The 22,109-nt window shown below is 40.4% G+C and overlaps 1 protein-coding gene across 2 annotated transcripts in view; it reads right to left on the bottom strand.

Annotated features, from left to right (window-relative positions):
• Window positions 1-2,770: 2,770 nt before the first annotated feature.
• The window catches only part of pnpla6 (patatin-like phospholipase domain containing 6), a 31,990-nt gene continuing 12,651 nt past the window's right edge, over window positions 2,771-22,109 (bottom strand). The window contains exons 13-36 of one of the 2 annotated variants that reach the window (XM_042432085.1): window positions 21,892-21,966; window positions 21,093-21,193; window positions 20,497-20,676; window positions 19,172-19,249; window positions 18,798-19,003; window positions 18,365-18,496; window positions 18,108-18,231; window positions 17,418-17,531; window positions 17,252-17,327; window positions 16,899-17,048; window positions 16,740-16,803; window positions 16,276-16,444; window positions 15,975-16,157; window positions 15,686-15,804; window positions 15,061-15,217; window positions 14,732-14,848; window positions 14,523-14,592; window positions 9,435-9,551; window positions 7,370-7,518; window positions 7,136-7,288; window positions 6,116-6,232; window positions 5,920-6,007; window positions 5,631-5,776; window positions 2,771-4,572 (exon numbers count right to left, since the gene is read on the bottom strand). In XM_042432085.1, coding sequence (XP_042288019.1) covers window positions 4,498-4,572; window positions 5,631-5,776; window positions 5,920-6,007; window positions 6,116-6,232; window positions 7,136-7,288; window positions 7,370-7,518; window positions 9,435-9,551; window positions 14,523-14,592; window positions 14,732-14,848; window positions 15,061-15,217; window positions 15,686-15,804; window positions 15,975-16,157; window positions 16,276-16,444; window positions 16,740-16,803; window positions 16,899-17,048; window positions 17,252-17,327; window positions 17,418-17,531; window positions 18,108-18,231; window positions 18,365-18,496; window positions 18,798-19,003; window positions 19,172-19,249; window positions 20,497-20,676; window positions 21,093-21,193; window positions 21,892-21,966 — 2,960 coding nt within the window. In that variant the 3' untranslated portion in view covers window positions 2,771-4,497. Of the gene's footprint in view, window positions 4,573-5,630; window positions 5,777-5,919; window positions 6,008-6,115; window positions 6,233-7,135; window positions 7,289-7,369; window positions 7,519-9,434; window positions 11,595-14,522; window positions 14,593-14,731; window positions 14,849-15,060; window positions 15,218-15,685; window positions 15,805-15,974; window positions 16,158-16,275; window positions 16,445-16,739; window positions 16,804-16,898; window positions 17,049-17,251; window positions 17,328-17,417; window positions 17,532-18,107; window positions 18,232-18,364; window positions 18,497-18,797; window positions 19,004-19,171; window positions 19,250-20,496; window positions 20,677-21,092; window positions 21,194-21,891; window positions 21,967-22,109 lie in introns of those variants that run through there. The other variant, XM_042432094.1, reaches the window with a different exon arrangement.

Here is a 22,109-nt window from a genome sequence, read left to right as displayed (position 1 = left end):
GAGGAGAAGCCGTGACCACTCTGGTCTCAGGGAACAACACACACCTCCTAATATACCTGCTTATATCACAGCTGACAGCGCTCGCTCACATGGTTCAACCCCTTCAGCATTTTTTTTGCTGACGACGCCCATGAAGGCAAACATGACCAAATAACTAACAGTTGTATGATCATATAGCAGAAAACCATTGATAAGATTATATAATGCATCACATGCTTGTTTCATGTTAAAGGACCGAGCTCATCAGATTATGAGATAACACATTAATCTTTGTTTTTACAAAAACAAATATACTGAACATATGACTGAAAATAGATGTTTATTTTGAAGGAAATGTCCTATTGACCTCCTGATTATTATTCCTCCGCCACTATTCATCTGAATTTCCCTTTAAGGGATATTAAAATGGGCTTTCAAAAAAGATAATGTTAAAAAAATGTATAGTTTTATTTTGTATTATATTTAAATATTTTCTAAACTTTTATGATTTGCCTTAAATGCAGCAATGCCCTTTATCACTTCCTTAAAGTTCCCCTTAACTCAAAAATATATTTTCAAGCTTCACTGTGCAGAATTCTTCAGTGTTTTGGCTGCAGGTGTGAATGATCTCATGTGTACAGTATGAACTCCACCTGGTTATTTCTCAGCCTGCTACTATTATGGGCTACATTTATCTGATTAAACAGTGAATTTTCCACTACATGTCTCCTTTCTTTCTATTGTTACTTCATCCGCTTCTCATATCATGCACTTGATAATTAAATTAATTGCTATAGTTGAAACTATAGTTTCTTTTATACATTAACACTAGAGGGAAAAAGCTGCCTCATTAAACTCTTTGGAGAAACATGCAACAAAAACACACTGATGACAGTATTTGTATGCAAAAAAAAAGATGAAATAAAAAATCAAATTAGTTACAACAAAGTACATTTTAAGTTTGGATACAAGTGAAATTATTTCCAGCAGCAGCATACATTTTAGTGGTGTACAATGGTTAAATAATATACATACTGTGAAATGTATTAAAGTGTAATGTATAAAACTCAAAGTAATAATTAGTTCAAAGCATGTTGTCTGATGTCAGAGTTCAAATTGGATTGATTTCCATTGACCTCAAGGTAAATGATCGCAGCAGTAAAAAGTCCATATTAGCTAAAAGAAACATGATATGAAGGGCAGATAAAGCTGCATCACATTAATGTTTAGAGGTCAGGTCTTTTCTATTGGAAATAATTATCAATGAACACTGATAATGATCTGTTGGTTGGCTCAGAGTCAGGTGCTTTGTTTTTATCTGAAGACTGACTGAAGTTTATCAATGACACGCATACATAATCTACACTGTCCCACATCAGACGCTATGAACGAGTTTGAACTTATTGATCTCTTTTTGCTTTTTTTTGCCATGCTAGCAGTATCACCTGTTCCAGGTATGGCAATTTCAGTCTGTCAGTCCTCCACTCTGTCTGAAATATCAACTATTGGATGTATTACCATGAAATTTGGGACCCACATTCATGTTCCCCTCATGACGTCCTAGTTTACCTGCAACATAATGACATTAACATCAGCCTCAGCTGTAGTTGGTGCTAGTTTAGTGCTCAGCACTGTCATTGTGAACATGTTAGTATTCTGACATTTAGATCTGAGCTTAATGTTTTTTTTTAAGTCTCTGCTGATGAATGCTGTAGTCTAAAAAACATTTCAGGTGTTCTTGTTCTTAGAAGCCTTTACAAAATGTTAGAAATATGAATTAACACTTTATGGTGATAATCTCGTCTGTCTAGGTGTCCTTGAGCCATGCTGTTTGCAGTTTACTATGACCTTTGACCTCACCGACACGTGAGGCAGGAGAAAAGATTACATTGTGGAGGATCTGTTGTGGGTGACTGATACCAAAATGTGGTGGTTTAAAGCAGGACCTAAAATCACCATAAAAAATATGTATATGTTTGGAGATAAAAGTATGTTTCTGGCTGTACAGGATGTTTTGTGCGTAATGAATATAAACCACAAACAGTTAACATGTGTAAACCTGTACAGCCTACAAGTAAAGCACGAGAAACATTAAAGTTGTTGTCGAGCGTGTTCTAACAGATACACCACAGTTGCTGATACAAAAGTTCTCCCAAAAACACTTTTGCATACAAATTTGAACTTGTGGTTCACTGAACTATTTCAGCTGCACGTACAAAATGAAATGAAGCCAACATGTGGTGTTTTTGTACCCACATGTGTCGGCACAGAAAGGCAAACATCAGCTGAGCAAAGACCGAAAACCAAATATTGATTTTGGTTTTGGCAGCTTACCACTGGTGCAAACAACATCCTCACATTAGAGTCCTGTTTAAAATCAATTTAAGTATTATCAACTATATATTTTAGGATTGTGTTCAGTTTTCCAGTTGTCAGCTTTGTAACATACAAATGTTTTGCTGCATTTAAAAAAACAGTGAAGCTCATTACATACATGAAATGATATATGACAGAACTCAAATGCCACACGATATGATGCATATTATATTTATTTTTCAATATGCATATTAAATTATCTCTTTTTATATTGAGTTTCCCTTGGCATCTCAAGGTGGATGGCAATAATAAACCAAACATCTTCTGAGCAAGGAATACTTCAAATATTTTCAGTGCAAAACAGCTAAAGCAAGTTAATTAAAATAAGACACTCCCTAACCCCCCCCCCCCCCCCCCCAATTAAAAAAAAAGAAAATCATTAAAAAAAAAAAAAAAAAAGCCAGTAGTTAACACATATAAATAAAGAACAAAAAGCAAATCTGGCAACCATCCAGAGAACAAAAAACATTTTAAGAGAAGAAACCCTTTTTTTGTTTAGGTGTAGGTTCCCTTGTTTTGCAGCAAAGCATCAACTTACAAATTTCCACCTCATATACATATATGAATATCAACAATGTGTATATTATAATATAATCCTGTTACAATTTCTACAAGAGGTCCATATTAATTATAGTGTTAGTTACATGAGGTGAGTTTCCATTTGAAGTTTAGGATTAACTCAGGGTTTCTGTGTAGCGTTCACGTCAAAATGACGTTTTTCTCAACAATAATTTGTTGGCATGGTTTTTAAGATTTCCATTACTGTAAAGACAGAGATAAAGTCTCATCTATACTTTCCTCTCAACTTATGTCTCATGTCCGTTTCTGTAAACGCAGAAACCCTGAGCGCGTGTGTGTGCGTGTGTGTGTGACCTCGAAAGCAGAGGCGGGCACACACACACACACACAGCGCTTTTTTTGTGTAGTGTCAGTCAAATGATCGCTCTCTCTCTTCTCCGCCATCACCGAGAGTGCATCGAACACCGGTTGAAAAGGCCTCGTCTTTATCTGGCATCATTTTTAAACGAAACAGCTGAAACACACCATATCAAGCGCGCGCAGACACAATTGTCATCCACTCAACCGAAACCACCTCATTCATCCTTCGTTTCCGTCACACATTCTCTCCATCTTCTCTTCGGTTTAGTCTACCTACAACAAATCAAGCTCACTCTACTCTATTGTGCGTGAATTTTAAATAAATTAAATTAAAATAACACTTTTACTCACTGGTCCGTCTCTTTCCTTCTCTGGACCCTTAATGTTCTTTCTTAAATTTTCCACATTTCAAAACTTTCTACAGTATCTTTCTGAATTCCATAACAAATCGTTTTCTTTAAATATCTAAATTTTAAATCCGCCGCTCTCGTCTCGCCTCTGTTCATTCAACATAAACTCTACTTTGGTGTCTACATGGACATATATTCCTCCTGTAGCTTCCCCTACCTGACTCCCTACTTGACATCTACACTAAAACTTACCTAACTCTTATCAACTACAGCTCTACTACATGTATGCCTTACTTGTCTTTTCACTGCCCTGCTACTATTTCAACAAGTCTTTTCAAGCCTGAACCAAACAGTCATCCTAATACACGGGCTAGTCCGAACAAACACACGCGAGAAATGAATGGACCGTGTACGGAGTGCAATGAAGCTGTACCGACATTAGAGACGTACGTGAAGATTCAGAGACAGACGGGACATGCAGGAGGCGTCTTTCTGGCCCATTTGAAACTGAAAAAGTGACTCGGGAAGTTTTAGGTGTCCCTGTTTTCTTGTGTTGGTTACTCGGGGAGTCTCTGGTTGAGGGAATAGTACACTGGGTAGGGGTAAACTTTCAAAGAGCCCACATATACAGTATTCATTTTTGACGATGTGGTAAGAATGAGAACAGATGAAACCAGCGTGAGAGCGAAGAGGAAGCTACTTGATACATGTTTAAAGAAAAAGGTTTAACAGTTTAGAGAATGAACGGTGATTCCCTCCAAAAAACAAGCAAGAAAAAAAAACAAACAGTCTGTTAGAGTTTCAGGAGTTGCAGGAGCTGAGTGTGACGTCCGAGTCCCTCGTCTTGACAATTTATGGACTAATTTGGCCCTTGATCTTGTTTAAACTCCTCCTATTCCTCCATGGCCCGCTGTCAGCAGTCGGAGACTTCTGAGGTGTTGGAGTCACTGGTGAGTTTCCTGCGTTGCCTCACAGATTTCTCCTCATCCTGCAGAGAAAAGACAGTATTGTTTTTTACCTGTTTATCTTTTCCTCTAGTATCACACTCTAAATAGTCACAAGATATTAGATTATTAGGGACCGAGACCAAAAGGGCAAGGACCCTATTGTTTTTCGTGTGTTTGTTTCTTTATTATTACGCCACTTAAACCCTAAATTTGACGCCCTAAACATGCTCAAAAACTCACCAAATTTGGCACGCACATCAGGTCTGGTGAAAAATGATAAAATGTAAAAATTGCCAAAAAAAGTGCCAAAAGGTGCTCTCTAGCGCCACCTATATAACTAAAATGGCCGCCACGGCCCGTAGGAATGTCGTAGAGAGATCAAACCAAAACTCAATTATTTGTCTCATCAAGACCTATGAATCATACATTGACACCCCTGACCTAAATCCAACAGGAAGTCCGCAATTAGCCTTTCAAAATAAGACTTTGCCCTAATTTTGGCCCCCGAACAAACGCTATCTCCTCCGAGCGTTAATGGTATCGGCTTCAAACTTTAATAGGTGACTTATGAAAATATGCTGAAAAAAAGTTGTTAAAAACTTTGTAATAACTCGAACGGTTTAGATCTAGTAAGCCCTGAAAGTTGCAGTGCCATATCACACCTTACAATGTAAACCGATGGGGAGGCAATCTATCCCACGTATATTATATTATATGTATATGTATTAACAGTAACGTTAGCCAAATTACTAACACTATATTGGTTCATTCTGAGATTTCTTGGGGCATTTTTGCCCTTGCCCCCCCGCTAATTTCCAACGCTGGCAGGACAGTGTGTGTGTTCATTGAAATGAAGGAACGGTGTGGCTGACTGATGTGTTATTAAGTAGTTTTTGGACAAGAAAACCCACAGTATAGCACAGAATCAGTTATATCAGGCGTTTAGCTACACTGACAATAACACAAATATAAAATATCACCAGACTTCTCCTTTAAGGTAGGCAGGTTTTCATTTGAATGAATTTAAGACATTTACTTCAGTAGGTTCTGATTCCTGATGTTGTAAAACAGGCATTTTTTCATTTTTGTGTGTGCTCACAGTCTGGAAGACTCCATTCTGGCCCCACTCTCCGGGGGAGTGGTCCTCAGGGTCATCTGCCTCTTCCTCCTCTTCCTCCCCCTCCTCCTCTCTCACTGTGTCCATCCCGTCCTCCTCGTACTCCGTCAGACAGTCTGACTCCTCCGCTGAATGGAAAGATTTAGAGGAGATATTACAGAGAGAATTTATGTGACTGAGCCATCGGGTTTAGATAGCATCCATAAAACATCAGGGACATATCCGACTGTATTTCAATAAAATAGACCAGGTGATGGAAGTGATACTTCACCTTCTGCGGCTACGTAGCTTTGGACCGGCTCTATCCTGGACACAATCTCTGCAAGGTCCGTGAAGTCAGCTCCTGGACACGTGCAAGACTAAGAGACAATAAATTATTAATATTATATGTTGAACTATGATGGCTTTGATGGTGAACATCAATATAGTTATAAATCAATCATTTTTGTGTGTGTGTGTCCTCTCACGTCAGTTCTCTTGCTGTCGTTGTAGTCGGCTGAACGGTGATCCTTCAGCATGTTCTTGATGATGTCACCTCGGGCCCAGCCGGTGAATACCAGCTTGCCATGTTGGAAGCCCACATCCTGAAATACAAAAAATTTTGAATAAAAGCACAAGACGTTTGTAAATAAACTAAATAGACGCATGTTTTGAGTAAATGCTTTGTAACTGATGACATAACATCAGTATTAACATGTTCATTCGCACTACAAGGTGCAACTTGTGCCATTTGAACATTCCTTAAATCATCAACTCCTTAATGTGGAAACATATTTTCTGGTCATCATCAAATCAAACAAGCAGACAAACAGCTACAGAACTGCATTTCAGATAATGTTGGTTTGGATTTGATGAATATCAGCTGGAATACATTTGTTAAAATGAAAAGGGGAAGTGCAACAGGAGCACTGCTAAAGTTTGCAGCCTAGATTTAAGGCGGAACGAGTCAATGCATCTTCACTGCTAGCAGCTCTTACTGTCCGTGTTATTAGGTGTTGAGGTCACGTACAGTCGAGTTTGAAAGCTTATAATACTATGAGACAGGATTATAACTCATGTATTAATATTACAACATGTATTTGATTGGGCTACACAGTGATTTGCAAGATAATGTCTCACTGCGTTACAGAAAACAATAAGCCGGATCCAAGTTTTTTGCCAAACAATACAGTTCTGCATCATCATCCTTCTTGAGCCCACATCCTGAATGAATGATGGTGCTGCGTTGTTCATGCAGTGTTCATGTCTGTCTGAACATGGCCTTCACCTTCAAATATGCAAAAGAACTTCTACTAGAATCCACATTCTCCTCCCAGAACGACAGACTATCGATATGACTGGTGGAAGACTGAGGAAGTTTTGACTGTGCTCTCATTGCTCGCTGTATCTAAATCAATACTTGTCAAGGGTAGACTGTATTATTGTGTATGAATGCTACATATCCCCAAATAAATAAAAAAACAAGAAATATTTGTTAAGTTACTCACATAGATCTCGTCAAACTTGCCAAAGTCCATGGTCTTGAAGCGGTCGATGGGCGGTCTGATATACTCGCAGTAGGCGCTCTTCTTCACCACCTCCAACTGCCGTACACATGACACATAAGCCAACCGCGACTGGATCTCTGCCATGTCTGGCACCTGGTGAGGTAAGTGGTGTGAGAATCATGTCAGTATTCTATATCATATGTTGCTTGGTCATCGTAAGTTACCGTACCGTACCTTTACTTTCTCCGCCCAGGGATTGATTCGTTTCCACAGCAACCACCAGCCAGACAGGCAATCGCCATAGTTACAGAGGTCGGTCTCATCTTGGCTACCCACGTCAATGGCGATGACTGTTCTGGCGCCCATGTTCCTCGCGATGTCCGCTGTGGGGTGAACAGCATTCACACACAGACACACAAACACGCAGACGTACAAACACAGCACAACAAAATCCAGCAGCAGAGATGATAAGACAATAATTCTCGTGTTACTTGGCTTATTTCAGGGTAATTTCTGTTTCTTCATTTTAGGAGACAAACGGACTCGCACCACAAAAACATCCATTTTTTAAGTTGTCGTAAAGTCTGTAGACAATTTATGGAAAAATTAGTGAGACAGAACACTGGAATTTTTGAAAAAGGAAAATACTTAACTATACTTTCCTAGCCAACAAGCACTGGGTCCGAAATCATGACCTTTCTCATTGCCTTGCTAGTGTTAAAACGAGCTTTGGGACAGTGAGCATTTTTGTGGTGTTGAGCCTATTCACAGACAGAAACAGGAAGACATCCCAGAAGACCAAAGCACGGATCCAGTGAGCCAAGAACAACTTAAAATGCGGTTGATTGAGCACAAACTCCTTCGGGAAAAGGCAGACTAATAAAGTTCAGAAATGAAGGATTGTTGATTTTACAAGGCTCCATTCAGCTGGATCAATCTTTGGGCCCAGAAAGCACCACATTTCACAAACCTCAGCAGCGAGTATTGCTTGGGAGATAATGAGACATGATTCCCATACCAAATAGAGAATTACAATAGCTCAGGCCAGAGCTCTGTGAAATGTGGCTGTGTTTCATCAGCACAGAGTACATTCTTTACAATAACTACACAGAGACAGACTCGGGGGAGTTTTCATCTGCGCACCATCATAAATGTCAGAAACTCTTTATTTCCTACTTTAGTTGTGCTTTGCATGAACATTACTGGAATTTGTGCATTTGGTCTAATGCGTTTTTCAGGTAATTGAGATGTACCTGATGGTCCGCAGACAAAAAAAACATTCTTCCCCTCTTTTTTAAAACAGACTCCACTTATCTTTCCTCTGGTTGAAATGAAGCAAATACTCCTTTTAAAATTAAGCTAAACAGAAAGGCAGGGCTGGGCGACACTGTTGAAATCATTACCACAATATTGATTAGGATATTGCAAATAGAAAATTAACTGAAGTTCAAAGCAGAACTGTGTTTCACTGTTAAACTACTCACATGTGTATTTGAAGAAAGAAAGCACGATAAGCTCATATCATTATGATATGACTGTGCTGAAAGCCGATAAATGATACTATTGAATCGCTCAGCCCTACAGAAAATGTTCATTTCTACATGAGGGGAACCAGATCCCAATCTCAAAGCAAACTGGTGTCTTGTCAGTAAAAGATTGATGAGAAATCATTTATTTTTCCATCCCGAAAGCTTTTAAATCTCAGCTGGAATTTACCCAAAGCTCAGTTGTAAAAAAAAATGTCAAATTCAAATTTGATACCAATGCAAACTCCTCCTCTGATTTTTACGTCTACACGTTTCTGACACCAGGTTGTTGGACTGACAAATACCACGTTCCCCGATCCAATGTGGTATTTCTTAGTTCAATCTGTTTATTTTTATATCACAGTGACAAAGTGAACCCTTGTCTTCATTTAGAATCACTTTAAAATATCCAATTCTAAATGCTGATTTTTCCCCATCTCATAAAAAACTGAATATTTAGGGTCTGATGAAGGTAATTTGCTCTCTGAGTTGCTTAAGACTCAATTTGTCTCACCAGATGCATTGATCAGACCGAATCAGTAATGGTCTGATTCGTCTCCATATCCAGATGGGGAAATCTCAGCACACTGGACTTCCCTCCACCAGTATTAAAAACAAGCCCACAGCTATATACTTACCCATCATGTAAACATTGCTAGCTTGATCAAAGCCCCCTCCCCTAATTAGCATCCCCATCCCTCACTCCACTTTCCGCCCTCCTCTGGGGGATAGGAGTTTGGTGGACACTGTGGAGGGACACCACCTCTACTTGCCTGGCAGGTTGTTGATGTAGCCACCGTCCATGAGCAAGTTGCCATCTTTGGGGTCGCAGAGAGGCGGCAGGTACCCCGAGAGGGTCATGCTCGCACGCACATAGCGCCACAGAGAGCCTGGCACACCAGGGACGGAAGGAGGGAGGAGGGAGGAGGAAGGGGGGATAACATCTCAATAACGTTTGCTATACGTTTCAGGTTAGTGTCGACGCAGACCGCAATCTCAACACCAGACAGAGATCGGCTGAAGGAAGGTAGCCGATCCCTGCAGATGCTAGGACGGCGGTTCTGCCCACCTTTAGACTCTGTTGTACACCACTGCAAACCTCATTACCTTGCACACAGATCCTGTGTGACTTGTGCATAAGGTAAAAAAGTAAATGGCAACCATCACAGAGTGCCAAGGCTGTTTGAATCTCCAAACTATGTCCCAACAGCAGCGCTTTCTTTGTTGCATGTTGTTGTATGAATTAGCTCCTTTCCCAAATTTGTGCCAAATCCACAGATACTATACACTGAAGTTGAAACTAATCATTATAAACTGAGCTTTAGTGGTAGAAAATGTTGTTGTGGACCTACAATAATGTCAACATGTCAGAGAAGGAGAAGATGTTGTGACAAATTTGGAGATGTCTCACCGTGAACATGGCAGGGAGCAACCAGCCTGCCCAGTGCCTCAGTACAGCTCAGTGCCAGCAGGGGGCAGGAGCAGGCCGGGTGTTGCATGGGTTGGAAGGATAAGGAGCACCGCAGAGAAAAGCAAGGGGTGCAACTGTGCGTGGAGTATATGTGAAGTCTGTGAGGAGAACTGTCTCACTGAAATACTATTTTTCAGGGAAATACTTAACCATCTACCACTTTCTGTTTCCTTACAGAGCTATCATCTCTTATTCTAAACAAAAGGGTCTTTTTCAGTTTGTAAAGGGGCTACAGTGGGCAACAGCAGGATCCAGAACACATATTCCCAAATAATTACAAAAGAAATAAAAAAAAAAAGGTAACACATGCCATCAATATATATTTATGAGAAATATATAGATTGGCTCACTGTGTCCAACGCTGGCATGCACATAGAAGCAAGCAAAGCCAGGGGAGAAGACAGGTGCAGTGTGGAAGAAACCAAACATGTTCCTGTTGGTGAAGATGATTGAAATGAAACAGAAGAAATTCCCCCAAGAAGGGTCCCCATGGGAAACAAGGGGAACAGGCTGCAGTTCAGTCCACAGGACAGACACATTTAGGTCTACCGAAACGCACAATGATCCAAAATGACAGACAGATGCGATGCTGACATGGTGGAGAGCTGCACAATATCCAGTGAGGCGGGAGAGTACTGCAGAGTGTCACATTCAAAACTATCAGCTTCCCTTTAATCTAAACATATGGTACTGTTTCTTGTCTGTGCCTTGAGTGTCGAAATGAAAAATCCGGCTAAAAGGCGAACTGACCTGTCTGATTCACATGAGCCTCGCAGAGCTACCTGCAAGTTAGTAAGTGCACTTTTGTAAAAAAAAATATATTGAAATAAGCAAGAAAAGTGGTGCATGAAGACATCAGTGTTTACGAGCAAAATCCATGGAGATAAAAAGGATAAGGGAGATTTTTTTTTTTTTTTTTAGTAAATATAGGGGGGCCAGAAGAAGCCAGACCAACATGCATCTCTCTGTGACCCATAGATGTTTGGACATGCATGAGTAAAACCTAAAATCCAATAAGAAAGTGAGGATCAGCGGTTATATTAAGAGGTGGCACCAAGCAAACTGGAAAAAGTGTGTGTGTGTGTGAAACGAAAATCTTGAAATTGGAGGGAACGAGATGTACTACTGGATAATAAACCGATTGGATCAATCCAAAAGACATATTTTTGATTTAGTCTTTCCTTCCAAACCATGGGCTCCCAATGTCCAACTGGTCATGGTGGGTTAGTTACGTGTGAGAACTGGGAGGTAGAGGACAAGAAGGAGGAGGAGGGTAGCCGAGTGACTGGTTGTCGACTTAGGGATGAGAGAGGAGGTTTTGGTGAGCGGGCGTTTAAAATCTGACCTGGGACATTGTTAACATAGCAACCATCCACAAGCAAGTGGCCATCCTTGGGGTCGCAGAGGGGAGGTAAATAGGGGGTGTAGGAGGCGCTGGCTCTAACATAGCGCCAGACGCAACCTGCCGGGAAATTGAGATGGAGAAGGAGGAACACATCAAATATGGGCCGGACTCCACGTCACAGATTTAAATATATAGCGAGAAGGACAAAGAGAGTACAGAGAGAGAGATGAATGCTGAAAAAAAAAAAAGAGAAAAGTAGAGAGAGAGATAGAGAAAGAAATAGAGAGAAAGAGATGCCAGCGACATAGAGGAGAAGAAGAATGCGAGAAGCTGCCAGGAGCAGGACAGAGAGAAGAGGGGAACACAATCTCAACAAAACTACGAGCTTCAGCCTACAGTTTCAACAAAACTTAACAAATTCTAATATCAAGCCAATTTCATATAAAAGCACACTCTAAGACCAATCTAAAGCCAATCAAATTGAACTATTCAAGGCTAAATACGGAAGCGTGAACATCTTAATTCAAAACAATGACATACAAGATACCAAAATACTGAATACAACCAGCCTATGACATTAATGACAACATATACACTATCTTGAATGGATGACGACAGATATATGTCATTAGCTTGTTACCTAGAGACAGTGATGCTAGGTTTGTTTGATGTTTTCATTAAGCATATTAAAAAAAAAACAGTATTAGCGTTGTTAGATGACTGGTTCAACAAGCAAGGCGAGAGGAAGACGAGCAAAGAGAGAGAAAGAGAGACAGAGGAGAGAGAGAGAGGGAGGGAGGGAGAGAGAGAGAGGTAGCCCATCACTTCAAGAAGTACTGTTGGGCCTTGAACTAAATTCTCCAAACTGTAGAATAAGGAGGAAACTGCAAGGGAAACTGGACTAAGCTTTTACAGGAAAGAGTTGCTGTGTCTAGTTTCAGATCTTGGTCGTCTTTCTCACTGGATAAAAGATTTAATGCAAACTTATGACACTGTGTACCTGTACACCAATAAAAAAAAATAGTGCAGAACAAGTCTTTCCTTTTCAGTGCCAATATGACATTACTCAGAATAGCACCACACTAGCAATGTTTGACAAAGACACGCAAGTAAAACTACAGAAAGCACAGAATGGAGGTGAAGGAGTGAAGGAAGCAACATGGGATGTTATTAAAAAGGAGCGAGGAAGGGAAGTAGAGAGGCAAGGTGGAGTGTTCTGGATCCTACATGTTGACATGGACATGGGAAGTGTTTTTGGGGTCAGCAGCTACACAAGTTATTTAGCCTACTGCGTCACCTATAGATGGGCGGCTCTGTGATGTCTCTCTATGTGCAGAAAGACCTGACGTAAAGGGGTTTATTTAGGGCACGATCTGGGAGTTATAGATAGAAATGTGATGGGGAAAAAAAAAATATGAAAAAGGCTACAGCTTGATTGATTTAGCATATGAAAAGGTATTAAATAGAAAGAATAGGAGGAGAGGAAAGAAAATTAAAAAAATATAGATGCAGAAAGATGGCAAAAGGAAGACAGAAAGAATAAAAGAAAGAAAAAGAAAGGAAGAAAAGAAATGAAACAGAAAGTAAAAGTAAAAGAGGTAGATGATGGGAACAATGAGACTAAGAAAGGAAAAGGCTTTGCTCCAGCGGTTTATACACATGCCAAGATGCGAACAGAAGCATTCGATACTTTCCTGCAGGACTCAACCTGCAAACCCACAAACCCCTTAAATCCAGCACTCAGCCTTAGAGTTATCATAATTCAAAATATTGCCTTTATAATGAAACTGGCAATGTCTTAATTTGACGTACAATACTGTGAAGGTAGCATTACGCTGATTTTACATTGCATAGAAAATGGCACACTGGATTTGCGGGGTGGAGGGGCGGGGGAAAGGGGGAAGGGGGGGTTCATCTCAGGCATCTACTTCAGCTAATGTTAGTGATGGTGCATTTTTTTTTATGCAAGTCAAACAGAGCACATTTGCCATTATATCAGCAAATACAGACACAAGCACAGAAACATCTACACAGTGTTTTATATGGTCTATATTCTGTGAAATATTCTTATAAACTCTTGGTTGCAGCATACTCCAAACTGGATTGAAACCGGCATGTTCTTATAGGGAAAAAAAAAGCGCGTTTGCAACCAAAGAGGAGAGATGCAGTGCGTGCAGGTCAGCCACTTATATACTTTTTTCACTCCTCTTCACCAGTCACTAAAGTATCCTCGCTTGCAACTCATCAATAAATGTCACGTGGGACGTTCTCTGAGCCTTTTTGAGCTATAACAGTGAAGTTTTACTCCTTCTAATACGTTCTTTGTCTATTCCCACTGAGTCGTGCAAGGTCCTCCGGCTGGCGTGGACGTTATTAAATGAACACACACCTCGAGCCTTAGCGAGCATACTGGCGTTTGCTCAAAGTGCCCGTCGTCCACGTTACTTTGAGAGCACACCGACTTCAATTTAGTTTGGAGTATTCCACCTGAAACCATAAATCTGAAAGCATGCGGTCCAGTCGCTCTAGACGATGCATACTCCAGTTACATTTTTATAGCTATGTATTGCCTCAGGTTGTGCCTGCTAATACAATATTTATAGATATGTTGTAGGAAGGAAATATTATACTGCCTGAAGTCACTTCTGAAGTTGACTGAGTGTAGCAACATGCCGATATATAAGTCAGTGTGCCGTTTTACTTCTGACTGACTGCTGCAAGCATTACTCTGTTTAATTCCTTTTGAAACATGAATTGATGACGATGCCAATTTCACACATTAGTTCTCTGTCATTCAGAATATTATTATTGGATTGAGTTGTGTTAAATGTCAGAAAAATGTATTAAAAAAACATTTTAGCAGTAAAGTATTCATGCCGTGTGTGTGTGTGTTTGCATTTATGTGGCCTCACCTACAGCTACTAAATCATTTTCATAAAAAGTGTTTTCTAAAGCTTTAAAAAAGGAATACTTTGCATTTCTATTAAAACAGTCATTGGATAGCGAGGGTCGGTTCCCCCTGCAGTCAGTTCAGCTGTCACTTACCATCCTGATGAACACGCATGGCTGAAGCTGTGATGTCAGTGGTGACGTTGAAGTACGGCAGCCACAGGTCCTGGGGACACAATGGTTATATCACCGTCATAAACCTTATTATTCATTTTGCAATTATTTACTTTTCCCCCCCCCCTTTTACTGCAGTGGTACAGTAAATCAATTCTTTGGAAAGATGAGTTTGTGCAGAAACTGCTCACCTCAGCTTGCTTGTCCTGAAACACTTTGTAGATGCTGGTGTTGAAGGCTGATCCGGAGAACATGGAGGTGATGGGATAAGTCAGGTCCAGGACTGTTTTAAATACCGAATTCATTGCCTATTAAACGACAAAAAAATATAAAAATCAGACATGTGTCTATTCCTCAGCAACTATCTGTATCTTAGCTGTTACTAAGCATTCATTTTCTGATCGACTGAAAGATGTTAAATTGAGTGAATTACACGTTTTTCTTTCATGATCAAAGTTAAAAAATGTCATCTCAACATGATATTAAAGAAATGACTGATTAATGGATAACGTGTACTGACCTTTGACCACTCTCTGGCTCTCTGTTTGGTTCTAACAGCGCTCCTCTCCTCAGCGTACAGCGCGCCGATGAATGAGCCGATCGAGGTCCCACCCACTATGTCAATAGGAATCCCTGCTTCCTCCATAGCTTTGATTACACCCACATGAGAGCAGCCTCTGCAGGAGGGAAAACACCCAGCAAGTTCATGAAATGACTTCACCTGTGTCCTGCTGTACACGGTACTGAGTGGTAAAATAATGACTTGAAATGTTCCTGTGGTATACAAGTGTTCATTCCCAACATCCAAATTTAGTTTTTGCAAAACAGTACAAGTGATTGAGTTGAAAATTAGTTCAAAATAGAGTAAATTAACACATTCTTCTATTACAGCTCAACTTCCTGAATCTCAATGAAGAGAAAGGTGTATTTTTACACTAGAAATCCTTCCCTGCATTACCTTACACAATGGTAATCTGAAGGGGGAGTTTATGGCTGCTGAGACATTACATAATATTCATGTCAGGTGTTTAGACAGCATTGCCAATACTCTATTTCAAAACTGTAAGAATTATAAGAAAGAAGCTGTTTGCTACATGTGTGTACAGCTAGTTAGGGCTCAGATCTCACTGGCAGACTCTGCTCACCTTGCTCCACCTCCTCCCAGCACCAGAGCGATGCTGTTTCCTGTCAGGACTCGGGCCAGCCGAGAGAAATCACTGTGCCTGTCTGCCGTTTTCTCAAACACCTTTTCATATACCTCCCTCTGCGCACACACACACACACAGAAAATACTCATGAAAACACAGTAAAAGCATCAGCTTCACATTAACATTCAGCAATACAAGACCGATGTTATAACACAGCCTAAGATCTCAAAAAAACTATAGTACACTATGATTTAAATGCAATATACTAACAAAAAAATTATTGTACCAGTTTGCTGGGGCTGCGTCTGGAAAAGACCCTGCGGGGACACTTGAGGTGAAGATGCCCGGAGCACCAGCTACGCATGTTGAGCCACTCGACTGTCCTGGAGGGGCCTGGACCGTCCTCTTTGTGTAGAAGGATCAGCTGCTTCAGAGCCCGAACAGCTGTGTTCTCCAACATCTGTTCCAACTGGAGGCAAAGAGAGAGACAGAGAGAGTAAATGTACTGTATTTGTATTTGAAAGGCTTGTTTTTTTTCTTAATCTCTTGCCCTTCCACCTTTCCTCTCCCAAGACACACACACATACCTCTCCCAAGGCAGGCTCCTGGTCCCCCAGGCCGACAATGAGGATGCAATCCGCCTGGCGGATGCAGCGCTGAGTCCACGGGGTCATGCTGTTGTCAGTCTGGTAAAGGACAATCCGATTGATGTCCTCCTGCTGGGCCAGCCAGCCGGACAGACGGTACTCATGGATACTGGTGAATAGAGGGGAAAAGAAGGAATGATGATATGGAGGAGTGTTTCCATACACTAAAACAGACACAGTAAGTGAACGAGAGGGTGATAAAGTAATGGAAAGTAACCACAGAAATGCAAGATAAAGAGGCTTTGATGACAGGAAGAACGAACGGGAGACATAGAGAAAGGAAATGACAGTGATGAATACAGACATACTTAAAAAGAGAAAAAAGAATGTGGGAGATCATGAGAAAAGTTTACTGTTAAGAGACTTTTGGGATGAGATTTCCTGTCTCTGACTGTCAAACTAACCTGTCCAAAGCAGAAGCACCCAGTCGCTCTCTGATTATGTCACTGGTTAATAGCAGAGTGGGCCCTAAATGTCAGAGAAGGGATAAAAATGTATGAACATCAAAAAAATACTGCAACTAAATAGAAATCCAGCAGTTCAAGAGAAAAAAAAGTGCCCACCGATGGCACTGAGGGCATGGCTGAGTTCCAGGTTGAACGCATTGATCGGCACCTCATCACATACAGGCAGCACAGCCACTGTGGAGAGGTTGCTGGCGGGGTTGGTTACGTCGGCACTGGCTGTCATACCGGGCAGACTCAGGGCTGAACCTGAAAGGCAAGATCACAGAGAGTGAAAGGAGGATAAATTCTTGCCTAATGCGGGTTTAGTATGTTTTGTGTTTTTATTAAATTTGTTGTTTTCATGGTTCTTGAGTCAAGTTCCTTGTATGTGTCGGCATACTAGGCCAAAACCTTGATTCTGATTACAACCATTTCTGCTTTTACAGTCCTCATCATCATCATCACCTTACCTGAGAACGGTCCGCGACCCTGCTGCAGGTTCCCAAGAATTTTCTGGCCTAACAAGTGGATCAACCTCGTCACCACCTAAACACAGACATCAAGCATCAGTACGTACGACCACAACCTGACTGGATTTTCAAAAGTTTCAACAGTACTCAAGGTGAAGTTATTGACCTGTGGATATCGTCTTTTGATGTTGTTGAGCGTTCCCTCGGGCAGTTTGACCAGCTCTGTGTCTCTCACAGCGTGGACAGTGGTGGCTCTTGGCTGTTTGGTCAAGGCCTCCACCTTAAAGCAAATAGCAGGACACTGTTAGATACATTCAACTTTTGAGGTCTCAAAGGCCTGATTCAGACCTCAAAAAAGTAATGCTAGCAAGAAGATAATAATGATTGTTTTTCTTTTTCTTTAAATAATTTTTATTTCATTTTATTCTACTTTATTTTTTTGTCATTTACATAACTTTGCCTTCCAGTTGTCGTTGCCTGTAGCTGATCATTCCTGGACTCTTTCTAAGGATATTTTTAAATGTCACAATAGGAAAAGCACAGGTGTAAATAACTGGGTTGTCACCAATGGCCTTTAAGAGTGGATTCCTATTATTGCTTTGAGACATGTATATATAATGATGGTTGTGCCTGATGAAGATCTATATCTGATCAACAGGGTATTAAAAAATATTGTGCGTAAAAACAACTGTGATCAACATTTCAAGCGACATTATTGGGTTTGTCGTTTTTGTCATAATTGCGCAAAACTTTCTAAAGGTTTCAGTTCCACATTTCAATTTGATAGCGGAGTTTTCTTTTAACCACCATCAGAATGAGACTGTGACTGTGAGGGGAAAAAGCCTCGTTCTCTCACCACTCCGATGAGGTCTCCTCTGCCGTATTCCCCTACTAGTTCTTTTTTGCCGTTTGCCTTGCGGATGACTGAACGCAGACGTCCGTTCAGGACAATGTAGGTGCAGTCTGACTGGTCATCCTGTCTGTAGATGAGAAGAGAAAAAAAAACCCCACAGATGTTGTATTATATATTACAAATAAACTGTAAATGCTTGAGTGAATGATGACAAAGTTCAGTTTGCACAAAGAAGCCGACTATGAGCAGGAGTAGAATACCTGTAGAGGGCTCTGCCAGCTTCCACAGCCATCCAGTCAATAGCAAAGTCCATCTGTCTGACAAAAGGAGACATACGGATGGCCACTGTGTGGGCCGCACTCAGCACCACACTAGGTTGCTCCCTCATGATCCTGCAGGGGGAAGCACAAAGCCATAAGCATTAGAAGTGCTGAATTGTACTGCTCCTAAATAAGCTTTAAGGTGAAGTAAAACTGGAAGATTCTGGAAATTATGGTTTATTCCAAGGCTTTTATGTGCTTTGGGTGAGCGTGTAAGAATTTTAGGAGGTATAACTGGTCAATGGTGCTTTATTAGGAGTGTTTATCAAAATTAATAAACAGTTTTATGCCTGCTCTAGAATTAACTGTCAAACCAACTTAATCTTTACACATTTTTGCAAAGTAATGTTCAAACTTAGGAGAGGAGACTCACTCGTAAAAATCTGACTTTGAGATCTTGAGGTAAGTGCAGTCTCGGATGGCCTTGATGGTGAAGATGAGGGGCTCTCCGGTCAGCACAGCGAGCTGGCCCACCATCTCCCCCGGGTGGGTGACAAACAAGCAAACAGCATCTTGTTTATTGATCATCCGCTGGTAGACGTGCAGGCAACCAGACAGGACAAAGTGCAGACTAACATCCTTTGAAAGTGAAAAGAGGAAAAGATAGAAAAAGCAGAAACAAGGGAGGATAAAAATAACCTTGTTGTATTATTTGATGTATTACATTTTAGTTGGTGTGATTCATTTCCTATATTGCTTTTTTTTCCTCAGGCAAGTTATCAAAAAAGGGTCCACTGTGATAAGTACCTGGTCTCCCTGTCTGGCCAAGACGGCTCCAGCTTTTGCATGGTGCAGAGTCACTCTCCCATTTAACAAGGTGGGGTCCTGGACAAGAGAAGAAAGACAAAGAGCATGTCAAGCAGTATTAAGACAGTACGGTGAAGTAGAGGAACAATGTGGTTGAAATGTTTTATTTCTCCTCGGTTCAGCTTTGGATGAAAGTCAAACTCCAGACGTTTATTTCATCTGTCCTGCTTTGACCTGCTAGTAACACAAACATATGGTTTCCAAAGATTAACTGTAGCAACGTCTACTCCGAGGCACACAAAGAGGGTTTACTGCATATTGCATCGAATGCACATGTACAACTCCCTGCTGCATTTAGACTAAAATCATTATTAGGATTCAGTCTACATAAAGGTAGCATCTAAGTGATGAGTGTTTAATTTTTGTAAACAAACTTCTGTATCATCTCTGGATTTTCTAAATAATGAATGCAATATGTCATAGTTACTAGCATCTGGTTCAGCTGAACTTTAGCTTGTCATCATTGTTTTTTTTTCTGGATTTTGAAGTGTAAGTTTAAGTTCATCCAACATGCTGGAAAAGCAGTTTAAGAAACTGTAGGTTGACACTGAAGTCCTCCCTCCTCTCTTCTATAGAGAGGGTGCAGCTCATCCAGAGGGGGTCTACTAACTGACCTCCTTTCAACATCATAATCTGTAAGCAGATGCTCTAGGGGCGATTTATGACAATGTGCTCATTCATGCAGAAAAAATAATAATGTGATGAGGCTATTATTATTTCTCAATCCACGGAAATTTGGTCTGACAGTATCTAGCGTGACTGGGAGAACGCTGCACTAACTGAATATTTAGACCCCGTTTTTATTTGCATCAGTTAGCTTGAGCCAAAAAAATGACATCTTTTATTTTTCTAAATGTAAACACTAGAAAATTCTACAAAGAGCTTGTCTTTGATTTTTGGAAAGCACATGATAGCGTTGTGCTTGATGATGATGATGTAGAAGTTTTTTTTAGAGTTGCAACTAACGATTCTCTTTGTTATCGATTTATCTGCAGATTATCTTCAGATAATGTGATATCTTCAAATTCCCTGATTTATTAGACCAACAGTCCAAAAAAAATTCTAAATATATTTTTTTAAATTCTTATTATCACATAAGACAAAGAAAAAAAGTAAATCCTCAGAAATGGGTGGAACTGGGGAATGTTTAACATCAAAGTGCATTATTTCTCTGTCGATCTGCGATACTGTTTTTAATAGTGTCTGCAGCATACTGCCTGGGTGTCATGTGAAACCACAACACTCTTAACATAACAGACACAAACCTCAATCCTCATGAGCTTGAGAACCTCTTTCTGAGCTTCCTCAAACAGAGAAGCACTGGATCGACTGGATATGGGTGAGAAAATGTTGTCCACTCCCGGCTCTTCCTCTGGATACAGGTAGATCCCTGAGGGAACCTCGTCTACTGTCACCTTCCTCTCCCGCTGGTCCTGAGATATAGACTGGAATGATGTACGAGAAGATGTTTGATGAGCCTCAAATTATTATGTGTGAATTATTATTGAGATTGAGATACTGTACAATGAACATCACATTTACATTTTCGAAATTGAAGAGCTACGGACAAAAACTGGAAGGCATCAAGATGTGCTTTTTGTTCCTGCTTGTCCACAGAACATTATAATTCTAGTAACAATTTATTGACAAAAAACCACAACATTTTATTAGCCTCAGACACTTAATTTGAAATATTTCTAGGTATTTTATATACTTTGTGGTTATGTATGCCCTGTGGTGAACTTTTAGTTTTTGTTCTCAAACCAACTCCACTGTAGTTGTGCAATTACCCAGTTTTATGTCAGGGAAACAATATAGTCAACCTTATCTCATTTATATGAAGAGTTTGCAGTGTACTGACCCGACTATAGGTGGGAGGAGTGTTGCCATCCTCTGCAGAAACAGAGATCCGTCCCCTTTCATATGCCATGTCAAAGTCTGATCTCAGACCTTTCTGTATACCTGCACAGACAAAATTCAGATAGTTGTCTTTCATTCTTTAATAAACATTCTGCTGTGGTTAGGTCAAACCAATACAGGAGCCATGTTCTCAAAATCAACCATAAAATCTACCCAAGGATATATGTTGGATACACAAGTTTTCACTTAAAAGAAACAAAATCAAGAGGATAAATCTACAAGAAAAACAATAAAGTCAGAAATGATCAGATATCGTATATTTGGATGGTGGTGACCGCAGCTACGAATGAACAACAATGAGAAAGCTTTTTGCATTTTTGCATACAAGCACGACTTAGCTGCTGTGTCTTCATAGCCATAAACCGCTCTGTGTTAACATGCTGTTATCAGCAAATGGTTGAGGAAGCTTTGTCAGTCTATCTAACCGCACTGTCGTTTCAAGCAGCTGCAGTGATATTCACTTGTGTCAATCGAGTTTGGAAATAGTTGTTCATACATGTCAAAAAGAAGCAAACTAAAAAGGGTCCACAGCTTAAAACACTTTAAATATGACTGGTGTGAACATTCCCAAAGGTTAGGGACGTGTATGACATCAGATGGGGTTCAACTGCTAAACCAATTTGTGGTTTCATCGACACATTTTTACAGCTTTGACATTTGAGTACTCGGATCCAGTTTATTGGTAAAGAAAGAACACTAGGAAAACATTATCTCTCCAAAACAGGAGGGAAGTCCCTCACCAGCAATATCCACAGGCATGGAGATGGTCCTGCTAAGAGTTGGCACTGTTGCTGCATCCTTCCCTTGTTCTCCTCCTGTAAATAAATCAAATGTGTCGCATTAAACGGCCAACCTAACACAAAACTTGCACTGGAGGAAAATGGACAAGATATTTACAAAATTTAATGGAAACCAATAAGATTCATTTTCTCAACTTCTCAGAGTGACTTTAGCTGTA

The sequence above is a fragment of the Thunnus maccoyii genome, chromosome 2 (genome assembly GCF_910596095.1).
Source record: "Thunnus maccoyii chromosome 2, fThuMac1.1, whole genome shotgun sequence".
In the NCBI taxonomy this organism is placed as follows: domain Eukaryota; kingdom Metazoa; phylum Chordata; class Actinopteri; order Scombriformes; family Scombridae; genus Thunnus; species Thunnus maccoyii.
Note: the sequence above shows the minus strand (reverse complement) of the source record. Positions and strands in the feature narration are given on the sequence as shown.